Source organism: Lipophrys pholis (assembly GCF_963383615.2).
Source record: "Lipophrys pholis genome assembly, contig: SCAFFOLD_59, whole genome shotgun sequence".
Taxonomy (NCBI): domain Eukaryota; kingdom Metazoa; phylum Chordata; class Actinopteri; order Blenniiformes; family Blenniidae; genus Lipophrys; species Lipophrys pholis.
The window spans coordinates 125,356-137,500 of NW_028291811.1; the positions used below are offsets into that span (position 1 = coordinate 125,356).

General features: G+C 55.4%; 2 protein-coding genes across 2 annotated transcripts in view; one reads left to right on the forward strand and one right to left on the reverse strand.

The window, feature by feature from the left end:
- Window positions 1–11,293, forward strand: part of masp1 (MBL associated serine protease 1) — a 45,703-nt gene extending 34,410 nt beyond the window's left edge. Inside the window, exons 11-13 of the mRNA XM_080494149.1 lie at window positions 3,173–3,420; window positions 8,385–8,573; window positions 10,106–11,293. Coding sequence (XP_080350275.1) covers window positions 3,173–3,420; window positions 8,385–8,573; window positions 10,106–10,543 — 875 coding nt within the window. The 3' untranslated portion in view covers window positions 10,544–11,293. The remainder of the gene's footprint in view (window positions 1–3,172; window positions 3,421–8,384; window positions 8,574–10,105) is intronic.
- Window positions 11,250–12,145, reverse strand: part of LOC308128471 (vitamin K-dependent protein C-like) — a gene marked incomplete at its 5' end in the record, with an annotated part of 2,599 nt that continues 1,703 nt past the window's right edge. Inside the window, one exon of the mRNA XM_080494150.1 lies at window positions 11,250–12,145. This exon is cut by the window's right edge and continues 537 nt beyond it. Within this exon, the coding sequence (XP_080350276.1) occupies window positions 12,131–12,145 (15 nt within the window).

A 12,145-nucleotide genomic window follows, 5' to 3' on the forward strand; every position in this document is an offset into this window, starting at 1 on the left:
TTAAGGTCAGGGGGATGTTGGGGGTTTAAGGTCAGGGGGATGTTGGGGGTTAAAGGTCAGGGGGATGTTGGGGGTTTAAGGTCAGGGGGATGTTGGGGGTTTAAGGTCAGGGGGATGTTGGGGGTTAAAGGTCAGGGGGATGTTGGGGGTTTAAGGTCAGGGGGATGTTGGGGGTTAAAGGTCAGGGGGATGTTGGGGGTTAAAGGTCAGGGGGATGTTGGGGGTTTAAGGTCAGGGGGATGTTGGGGGTTAAAGGTCAGGGGGATGTTGGGGGTTTAAGGTCAGGGGGATGTTGGGGGTTAAAGGTCAGGGGGATGTTGGGGGTTAAAGGTCAGGGGGATGTTGGGGGTTAAAGGTCAGGGGGATGTTGGGGGTCTCTCACGGCTGAACAGTTTTCAGGAAGCTTCGAAGAAGAACCTCTACCAGACGTGTGTCAAAGTCTCCAACTTCAGCAACTGGCAGAGGTCAGAGAGTCCAGGTGGAGTTCTTTGGCGTTCACTGTACCAGCGTCTTGTTCTCTGTACCAGCGTCTTGTTCTCTGTACCAGCCTCCTGTTCCCTGTACCAGCGTCTTGTTCTCTGTACCAGCGTCATGTTCCCTGTACTTGCGTCTTGTTGTCTGTACCAGCGTCTGTTCCCTGTACTTGCGTCTTGTTGTCTGTACCAGCGTCTGTTCCCTGTACTTGCGTCTTGTTGTCTGTACCAGCGTCTGTTCCCTATACCAGCGTCCTGTTCCCTGTACCAGCGTCATGTTCCCTGTACTTGCGTCTTGTTGTCTGTACCAGCGTCTGTTCCCTGTACCAGCGTCCTGTTCCCTGTACCAGCGTCTGTTCCCTGTACCAGCGTCATGTTCCCTGTACTTGCGTCTGTTCCCTGTACCAGCATCCTGTTCCCTGTACTAGCGTCTTGTTCTCAGTACCTGCATGTTGTTCCCTGTACCAGCATCCTGTTCCCTGTACCAGCCTCCTGTTCCCTGTACTAGTGTCATGTTCCATGTACCAGCGTCTTTTCCCTGTACCAGCATCCTGTTCCCTGTACCAGCGTCCTGTTCCCTGTACCCGTGTCCTGTTCCCTGTACCGGCGTCTTGTTCCCTGTACCAGCATCCTGTTCCCTGTACCAGCGTCATGTTACCTGTACCAGCATCCTGTTCCCTGTACTAGTGTCTTGTTCCCTGTCCCGGCGTCTTGTTCCCTGTACCAGCATCCTGTTCCCTGTACCAGCGTCCTGTTCCCTGTACCAGAGTCTTGTTCCCTGTACCAGCCTCCTGTTCCCTATACAAGTGTCATGTTCCATGTACCCGTGTCCTGTTCCCTGTACCAGCATCCTGTTCCCTTTACCAGCGTCTTGTTCCCTGTACCAGCATCTTGTTCCCTGTACCAGCATCCTGTTCCCTGTACCAGCATCCTGTTCTCTGTGCCAGCATGTTGTTCCCTGTACCAGCGTTTTGTTCCCTGGACCAGCGTCTTGTTCCCTGTACCAGCATCCTGTTCCCTGTACTAGTGTCTTGTTCCCTGTACCAGCATCCTGTTCCCTGTACCAGCGTTTTGTTCCCTGTACCAGCGTCTTGTTCCCTGTACCAGCATCCTGTTCCCTGTACCAGCGTCTTGTTCCCTGTACCAGCATCCTGTTCCCTGTACCAGCGTCATGTTACCTGTACCAGCATCCTGTTCCCTGTACTAGTGTCTTGTTCCCTGTCCCGGCGTCTTGTTCCCTGTACCAGCATCCTGTTCCCTGTACCAGCGTCCTGTTCCCTGTACCAGAGTCTTGTTCCCTGTACCAGCCTCCTGTTCCCTATACAAGTGTCATGTTCCATGTACCCGTGTCCTGTTCCCTGTACCGGCGTCTTGTTCCCTGTACCAGCATCCTGTTCCATGTACTAGTGTCTTGTTCCCTGGACCAGCATCCTGTTCCCTGTACCAGCGTTTTGTTCCCTGTACCAGCATCCTGTTCCCTGTACTAGTGTCTTGTTCCCTGTACCAGCATCCTGTTCCCTGTACCATCGTTTTGTTCCCTGTGCCAGCGTCTTGTTCCCTGTACCAGCGTCATGTTCCCTGTACCAGCATCCTGTTCCCTGTACTATCGTCTTGTTCCTTGTACCAGCATCCTGTTCCCTGTACCAGCGTCATGTTCCCTGTACCAGCATCCTGTTCCCTGTACTATCGTCTTGTTCCTTGTACCAGCATCCTGTTCCCTGTACCAGCGTCATGTTCCTTGTACCAGCATCCTGTTCCCTGTACCAGCGTCATGTTCCCTGTACCAGCATCCTGTTCCCTGTACCAGCGTCATGTTCCCTGTACCAGCATCCTGTTCCCTGTACCAGCGTCATGTTCCCTGTACCAGCATCCTGTTCCCTGTACTAGCGTCTTGTTCCCTGTACCAGCATCCTGTTCCCTGTACCATCGTTTTGTTCCCTGTACCAGCATCCTGTTCCCTGTACTATCGTCTTGTTCCTTGTACCAGCATCCTGTTCCCTGTGCCAGCGTCTTGTTCCCTGTACCAGCATCCTGTTCCCTGTACTATCGTCTTGTTCCTTGTACCAGCATCCTGTTCCCTGTACCAGCGTCATGTTCCCTGTACCAGCATCCTGTTCCCTGTACTATCGTCTTGTTCCTTGTACCAGCATCCTGTTCCCTGTACCAGCGTCATGTTCCTTGTACCAGCATCCTGTTCCCTGTACCATCGTTTTGTTCCCTGTGCCAGCGTCTTGTTCCCTGTACCAGCGTCATGTTCCCTGTACCAGCATCCTGTTCCCTGTACCAGCGTCATGTTCCCTGTACCAGCATCCTGTTCCCTGTACTAGCGTCTTGTTCCCTGTACCAACTTGGTGTTTTTGAAATATTCATTTTCGGGCCAAAGTACACAACCAACAACAAAACTGTAAGTACTTTGAGGAACTTTTTGTCGGGTTCTGCAAAGTCAGCCATCTGGTTGACCTGCAGGAACAAGACCCAGAACTGTGGCAGTGTGGAGCTGGTGCCGGTTCTCCAGGGACTGGTAAAGGCCGGCTCAGGGTGGAACCTGCCTACTATACTATAGTGGACCAGTGAAGCAGGTGCTGTGCTGATTGAGAGAACCTCTATGTTCATGGTTGTTCTTGATTTGATTGAGCGTTCCCAAACTCTTTTATGTCTGACTGGAGAACAACGTGATGCCTTTTGCTTTTTCCTCTCAGCCTGTGGCCACCCGTCTCGCCCCCTCCCCCGCCAGGTGAAGCGTGTCGTTGGGGGTCGTCGGTCGGACCGGGGTCAGTTCCCCTGGCAGGTCCTGGTCAGGGTGGAGGATCTGACCCGGGTCCCGGAGGGTCGCTGGTTTGGTTCCGGGGCCTTGTTGTCTGAGTCCTGGGTCCTGACAGCGGCTCACATCCTGCGCTCTCCCAGGAGGGACGCCGCCGTGGTCGCCATCAACCCCCAACACGTGACGGTGCAAGAGTGACCTCTCCTCCTCCACCCTCTGACCTCTAATCCTCTACCCTCTCCTCCTCCACCCTCTGACCTCCACCCTCTGCTCCTCCACCCTCTGACCTCTGCTCCTCTACCCTCTGCTCCTCCACCCTCTGACCTCCACCCTCTGCTCCTCTACCCTCTGCTCCCCTGCCCTCTACCCTCTGCTCCTCCACCCTCTGACCTCTGCTCCTCTACCCTCTGACCTCCACCCTCTGCTCCTCTACCCTCTGACCTCTACCTTCTGCTCCTCCACTCTCTGACCTCTACCCTCTGACCTCTGCTCCTCTACCCTCTGACCTCCACCTTCTGCTCCTCTACCCTCTGACCTCTACCTTCTGCTCCTCCACTCTCTGACCTCCACCCACTGCTCCTCTACCCTCTGACCTCTACCTTATGCTCCTCCACTCTATGACCTCTACCCTCCGACCTTCACCTTCTGCTCCTCTACCCTCTGCTCCTCTACCCTCTGCTCCTCCACCCTCTGACCTCTGCTCCTTTACCCTCTGACCTCCACCCTCTGCTCCTCTGCCCTCTACCTTCTGCTCCTCCACTCTCTGACCTCTACCCTCTGACCTCCACCTTCTGCTCCTCTACCCTCTGCTCCTCTACCCTCTGACCTCTACCTTCTGCTCCTCCACTCTCTGACCTCCACCCTCTGCTCCTCTACCCTCTGACCTCTACCTTCTGACCTCTACCCTCTGACCTCCACCCTCTGCTCCTCTACCCTCTGCTCCTCTACTCTCTGACCTCTACCCTCCGACCTCCACCTTCTGCTCCTCTACCCTCTGATCCTCTACCCTCTGCTCCTCTACCCTCTGACCTCTACCCTCTGACCTCCACCCTCTGACCTCTACCCTCTGACCTCTGCTCCTCCACCCTCTGACCTCTTCTCCTGTACTCTCTGACCTCCACCCTTTCACCTCTGCTCCTCCACCCTCTGACCTCTACCCTCTGCTGCTCCACCCTCTACTCTCTGACCTCCACTCTCTGACCTCTGCTCCTCTACCCTCTACTCTCTGACTTCCACCCTCTGCTCCTCCACCTTCTGACCTCTACCTTCTGCTCCTCCACTCTCTGACATCTACCCTCTGACCTCCACCTTCTGCTCCTCTACCCTCTGACCTCTACCTTCTGCTCCTTCACTCTCTGACATCTACCCTCTGACCTCTGCTCCTCTACCCTCTGACCTCCACCTTCTGCTCCTCCACTCTCTGCCCTCTACCCTCTGACCTCCACCTTCTGCTCCTCTACCCTCTGACCTCTACCTTCTGCTCCTCCACTCTCTGACATCTACCCTCTGACCTCTGCTCCTCTACCCTCTGACCTCCACCTTCTGCTCCTCTACCCTCTGCTCCTCTACCCTCTGACCTCTACCTTCTGCTCCTCCACTCTCTGACCTCCACCCACTGCTCCTCTACCCTCTGACCTCTACCTTATGCTCCTCCACTCTATGACCTCTACCCTCTGATCCTCTACCCTCTGCTCCTCCACCCTCTGACCTCTGCTCCTCTACCCTCTGCTCCTTCACCCCCTGACCTCTACCTTCTGCTCCTCCACTCTCTGACCTCTACCCTCTGACCTCCACCCTCTGCTCCTCTGCCCTCTACCTTCTGCTCCTCCACTCTCTGACCTCTACCCTCTGCCCTCCACCCTCTGCTCCTCTACCCTCTGACATCTACCTTCTGCTCCTCCACTCTCTGACCTCTACCCTCTGACCTCCACCCTCTGCTCCTCTACCCTCTGACCTCTACCTTCTGACCTCTACCCTCTGACCTCCACCCTCTGCTCCTCTACCCTCTGACCTCTACCTTCTGCTCCTCTACTCTCTGACCTCTACCCTCCGACCTCCACCTTCTGCTCCTCTACCCTCTGATCCTCTACCCTCTGACCTCCACCCTCTGACCTCTGCTCCTCCACCCTCTGACCGCTTCTCCTCTACTCTCTGACCTCCACCCTTTCACCTCTGCTCCTCCACCCTCTACTCTCTGACCTCCACTCTCTGACCTCCACCCTCTACCCTCTGCTCCTCCACCCTCTGACCTCTGCTCCTCTACCCTCTGACCTCCACCCTCTGCTCCTCTACCCTCTGACCTCTACCTTCTGCTCCTCCACTCTCTGACCTCTACCCTCTGACCTCTGCTCCTCTACCCTCTGACCTCCACCTTCTGCTCCTCTACCCTCTGACCTCTACCTTCTGCTCCTCCACTCTCTGACCTCCACCCACTGCTCCTCTACCCTCTGACCTCTACCTTATGCTCCTCCACTCTATGACCTCTACCCTCCGACCTTCACCTTCTGCTCCTCTACCCTCTGCTCCTCTACCCTCTGCTCCTCCACCCTCTGACCTCTGCTCCTTTACCCTCTGACCTCCACCCTCTGCTCCTCTGCCCTCTACCTTCTGCTCCTCCACTCTCTGACCTCTACCCTCTGACCTCCACCTTCTGCTCCTCTACCCTCTGCTCCTCTACCCTCTGACCTCTACCTTCTGCTCCTCCACTCTCTGACCTCCACCCTCTGCTCCTCTACCCTCTGACCTCTACCTTCTGACCTCTACCCTCTGACCTCCACCCTCTGCTCCTCTACCCTCTGCTCCTCTACTCTCTGACCTCTACCCTCCGACCTCCACCTTCTGCTCCTCTACCCTCTGATCCTCTACCCTCTGCTCCTCTACCCTCTGACCTCTACCCTCTGACCTCCACCCTCTGACCTCTACCCTCTGACCTCTGCTCCTCCACCCTCTGACCTCTTCTCCTGTACTCTCTGACCTCCACCCTTTCACCTCTGCTCCTCCACCCTCTGACCTCTACCCTCTGCTGCTCCACCCTCTACTCTCTGACCTCCACCCTCTGACCTCTGCTCCTCTACCCTCTACTCTCTGACTTCCACCCTCTGCTCCTCCACCTTCTGACCTCTACCTTCTGCTCCTCCACTCTCTGACATCTACCCTCTGACCTCCACCTTCTGCTCCTCTACCCTCTGACCTCTACCTTCTGCTCCTCCACTCTCTGACATCTACCCTCTGACCTCTGCTCCTCTACCCTCTGACCTCCACCTTCTGCTCCTCTACCCTCTGCTCCTCTACCCTCTGACCTCTACCTTCTGCTCCTCCACTCTCTGACCTCCACCCACTGCTCCTCTACCCTCTGACCTCTACCTTCTGCTCCTCCACTCTCTGACATCTACCCTCTGACCTCCACCTTCTGCTCCTCTACCCTCTGACCTCTACCTTCTGCTCCTCCACTCTCTGACATCTACCCTCTGACCTCTGCTCCTCTACCCTCTGACCTCCACCTTCTGCTCCTCTACCCTCTGCTCCTCTACCCTCTGACCTCTACCTTCTGCTCCTCCACTCTCTGACCTCCACCCACTGCTCCTCTACCCTCTGACCTCTACCTTATGCTCCTCCACTCTATGACCTCTACCCTCTGATCCTCTACCCTCTGCTCCTCCACCCTCTGACCTCTGCTCCTCTACCCTCTGCTCCTTCACCCCCTGACCTCTACCTTCTGCTCCTCCACTCTCTGACCTCTACCCTCTGACCTCCACCCTCTGCTCCTCTGCCCTCTACCTTCTGCTCCTCCACTCTCTGACCTCTACCCTCTGCCCTCCACCCTCTGCTCCTCTACCCTCTGACATCTACCTTCTGCTCCTCCACTCTCTGACCTCTACCCTCTGACCTCCACCCTCTGCTCCTCTACCCTCTGACCTCTACCTTCTGACCTCTACCCTCTGACCTCCACCCTCTGCTCCTCTACCCTCTGACCTCTACCTTTTGCTCCTCTACTCTCTGACCTCTACCCTCCGACCTCCACCTTCTGCTCCTCTACCCTCTGATCCTCTACCCTCTGACCTCCACCCTCTGACCTCTGCTCCTCCACCCTCTGACCGCTTCTCCTCTACTCTCTGACCTCCACTCTCTGACCTCCACCCTCTACCCTCTGCTGCTCCACCCTCTACTCTCTGACCTCCACTCTCTGACCTCCACCCTCTACCCTCTGCTCCTCCACCCTCTACTCTCTGACCTCCACTCTCTAACCTCCACCCTCTACCCTCTGCTCCTCCACCCTCTACTCTCTGACCTCCACCCTCTGACTTCCACCCTCTGACCTCTTCTCCTCTACTCTCTGACCTCCACCCTCTGCTCCTCCACCTTCTGACCTCTGCTCCTCCACCCTCTGACCTCTCCTCTACTTTCTGACCTCCACCCTTTCACCTCTGCTCCTCCACCCTCTGACCTCTACCCTCTGCTGCTCCACCCTCTACTCTCTGACCTCCACTCTCTGACCTCCACCCTCTGACCTCTGCTGCTCCACCCTCTACTCTCTGACCTCCACTCTCTGACCTCCACCCTCTGACTTCCACCCTCTGCTCCTCCACCTTCTGACCTCTACCTTCTGCTCCTCCACTCTCTGACATCTACCCTCTGACCTCTGCTCCTCTACCCTCTGACCTCCACCTTCTGCTCCTCTACCCTCTGCTCCTCTACCCTCTGACCTCTACCTTCTGCTCCTCCACTCTCTGACCTCCACCCTCTGACTTCCACCCTCTGACCTCTTCTCCTCCACTCTCTGACCTCTACCCTCTGACCTCCACCCTCTGCTCCTCTACTCTCTGACCTCCACCCTCTGACCTCCACCCTCTGCTCCTCCACCTTCTGACCTATACCCACTTCTTCTCCACCCTCTACCCTCTGCTGCTCCACCCTCTACTCTCTGACCTCCACTCTCTGACCTCCACCCTCTACACTCTGCTCCTCCACCCTCTACTCTCTGACCTCCACTCTCTGACCTCCACCCTCTACCCTCTGCTCCTCCACCCTCTACTCTCTGACCTCCACCCTCTGACTTCCACCCTCTGACCTCTTCTCCTCTACTCTCTGACCTCCACCCTCTGCTCCTCCACCTTCTGACCTCTGCTCCTCCACCCTCTGACCTCCCACAGGTCTTCCTGGGTCTTCACGACGTGCGGCTGCAGGAGGAGGCGGAGCGTCGCTCGGTGCAGCTCGTCCTGCTCCACCCGCACTTCAGCTCCCTGACCTACCAACACGACATCGCCCTCCTGAGGCTGAGCCCGGAAGTGACCTTCAGCAGGGAGCTCGGCCCGGTGTGTCTGCCCCGGGTGCAGAACCAGGTACCACAGCCACTTCATGTCTCTGCTCGCCCTGTGTGAAGGAGAATGTAGCCTGGCTCTGAAGGTTCCTCCTCATCTGAGTCTGGTTCTGCAGGTTCCTCCTTCTCTTCTGAGTCTGGTTCTGCAGGTTTCTCCTCCTCTGAGCCTGGCTCTGCAGGTTCGTCCTCCCCTGAGTCTTGTTCTGCAGGTTCCTCCTCTTCTGAGTCTGGTACTGCAGGTTCTTCCTCTTCTGAGTCTGGTTCTGCAGGTTTTCTGGTCTCCCAACAGGAGTACAACTACTATTTGAAAATGGAGTGGTAGCGTTCCATCACCTGCTCCTCCTCCACCTGCTCCACCACCTGCTCCTCCTCCACCTGCTCCACCACCTGCTCCTGCACCACCTGCTCCTCCACCTCCTCCACTTGTTCCTCTACCTGCTCCTCCACCTGCTCCGCCACCTGCTCCATCAGCTGCTCCTCCACCACCTGCTCCTCCTCCACTTGTTCCTCTACCTGCTCCATCACCTGCTCCTCCACCACCTGCTCCTGCTCCACCACCTGCTCCTCCACCACCTGCTCCTCCTCCACCTGCTCCACCACCTGCTCCTCCACCACCTGCTCCTCCTCCACTGTTGCCAGTTCTTATGGTCGGCCACTAGGGGGCGCTCCAGCAATGTGAGGAGAAAATAGGGCTCCCGGTTATGAGGCCAGGTGTGGAGGACGAAGGTGAGACAGATTGTGGACCGTGTCAGTGAGACAGGTTTGTTTGTCAGTGAGACAGGTCAGTGTGTTGGTGTGACAGGTCAGTGAGACAGGTCAGTGTGTCGGCGAGACAGGTCAGTGAGACAGGTCAGTGTGACAGGTCAGTGAGACAGGTCAGTGAGACAGGTCAGTGAGACAGTCTGAGGAGGTTATTAGGGACTATCAAACATTGGGTCCATACCTGTCTGTCCTCTTCCGTACTACATCAGTTGGAGATCGAGTACTGATCCAGTTCAAATTTTGGATCACTATCCACATATCTGGCTCCGCCCACGTTATCCAGGACGCCATCGGACCTGTATGGACTTGGGAAGTCCTGGACCCGTAATGCAAAAAGTCTGTTCTGCAAAGTGTGAAAGTTTCATCCTCTTCAAAAGAACCGAGCGACCGACCAACCGACTAACCAACCATTCAACTAGCCTACCACCTGACCAACCAACCAACCAACCAACCAGTTAAACAACCAACCACCCAACCAAACACCAGACCAGCCAACTAACTGACTGACCAGCCAACTGGACGACAGACTGACCGACCGACTAACCAACCATCCAACCAACCAGCCAACCGACTGACTGACTGACCGATGGACCGACCAGCCAACCGACCAACCAACTGACTACATTGTCTACGTAGAGTCTACGTAGTCTACATATAGTACGTAGAGTCTACTTAGACTCTACGTACTATATGTACTCTACGTACTCTACATACTCTAAATCACTGATGAGTGTTATGGTGAGAAATGCATAATGAGAAGGTTGTTCCCCTCTGATCTCTGCTTTCCCACAGGACCTGGACCTGGACCCCCCGCCGGCCTCTCTGGGACTGGTCGCCGGATGGGGGATCTGGAACCCCAATGTGAGCTCAGACCTGGTTCAGCCGGTGGACCCGGGCCGGACCGCCGATGTGCTGCAGTTTGTTGCGCTGCCGGTAGTCCGGCAGGACGAGTGCGTGGCGAGCTACGCATCCCGCTCCACTCGCTACGCCGTCACGGACCACATGTTCTGCGCCGGCTTCCTGGAGGGCGGCCATGACACCTGCCTGGGGGACAGCGGGGGGGCCTTCGTCCTGCAGGACCCCGGCACCCAGCGCTGGGCGGTCTACGGTCTGGTCTCCTGGGGGGGACCGGAGGACTGCGGCAGCCGAAGGGTCTACGGGGTTTACACCCGGGTCAGCAAGTACCTGGAATGGATCCAGAACCACCTCAACTCCTCGACCACTCAGTGAGACTGGAGAGACCAGGACAGACCTCCTGTAGACCACCAAGACAGACCACCAGGAGACCTCCAGGACAGTCCTCCAGAACAGACATCATGTAGACCACCAGGACAGACCTCTAGGACAGGCCTCCTGTAGACCACCAGGACAGACCTCTAGGACAGGCCTCCTGTAGACCACCAGGACAGACCTCCAGAACAGACATCATGTAGACCACCAGGACAGACCTCCAGGGCAGACCTTCTGTAGACCTCCAGGACAGACCTCCAGAACACACATCCTGTAGACCACCAGGACAGACCTCCAGGACAGGCTTTCTGTAGACCACCAGGACAGACCTCCAGAACAGACCTCCTGTAGACCACCAAGACAGACCTCCTGTAGACCACCAGGACAGGCCTCCTGTAGACCACCAGGACAGATCTTCTGTAGACCACCAGGACAGATCTCTTGTAGACCACCAGCACAGACCACCAGGACAGACCTCCTGTAGACCACCAGGACAGACCTCCTGTAGACCACCAGGACAGGCCTCCTATAGACCACCAGGACAGATCTCCTGTAGACCACCAGCACAGACCACCAGGACAGACCTCCTGTAGACCACCAGGACAGACCTCCAGAGGTAACTGTAACTGTAACTCACTCTATATTAACAAACACTTCCTGTCTTCTGAGGTTTTTCAGTGTAAAATAAAGAAAAACTACAACTGGTCAAGGAAACATGTTTTAATTTGAATAAAACACAGTAAGAGGCTGAGTAGTTTGTGTTTCTGACTTGTAATCTGGAGGTCGTGAGTTCAACCCCTGGCCTTTCCACTGTGTGGAGTCCTTGAGCAAGGCACAGCTGAATAAACCAGGAGCAGCATGTGCTGGGGACCGAGTGCAGTGCACCAGCGTCGCCTCCAGGGGGAGTTAAACGAGCTCGACCCTGAGCCTGATGATGCTCTGGCTCGGAAAGTTGCTTTACTTTTAATTTGAATACAACATACTTCTCCTTCATCATCCATCCATCATCATCCATCCATCATCCATCCATCATCATCCATCCATCATCCATCCATCATCCATCCATCATCCATCCATCATCATCCATCCATCATCATCCATCCATCATCCATCCATCATCCATCCATCATCCATCCATCATCATCCATCCATCATCATCCATCCATCATCCATCCATCCATCATCCATCATCCATCCATCATCATCCATCCATCATCATCCATCCATCATCCATCCATCATCATCCATCCATCATCCATCCATCATCCATCCATCATCCATCCATCATCCATCCATCCATCATCATCATCCATCATCATCATCCATCATCCATTCATCATCATCATCCATCCATCATCATCCATCATCATCATCATCATCATCATCCATCATCCATTCATCCATCATCATCCATCCACCATCCATCCATCCATCCATCCATCATCCATCCATTCATCATCTATCCATCATCATCCATCATCATCATCATCATCATCATCATCATCATCTATCCATCATCCATCCATCATCATCCATCCATCATCCATCCATCATCATCATCATCATCATCTATCCATCATCCATCCATCATCCATTCATGTT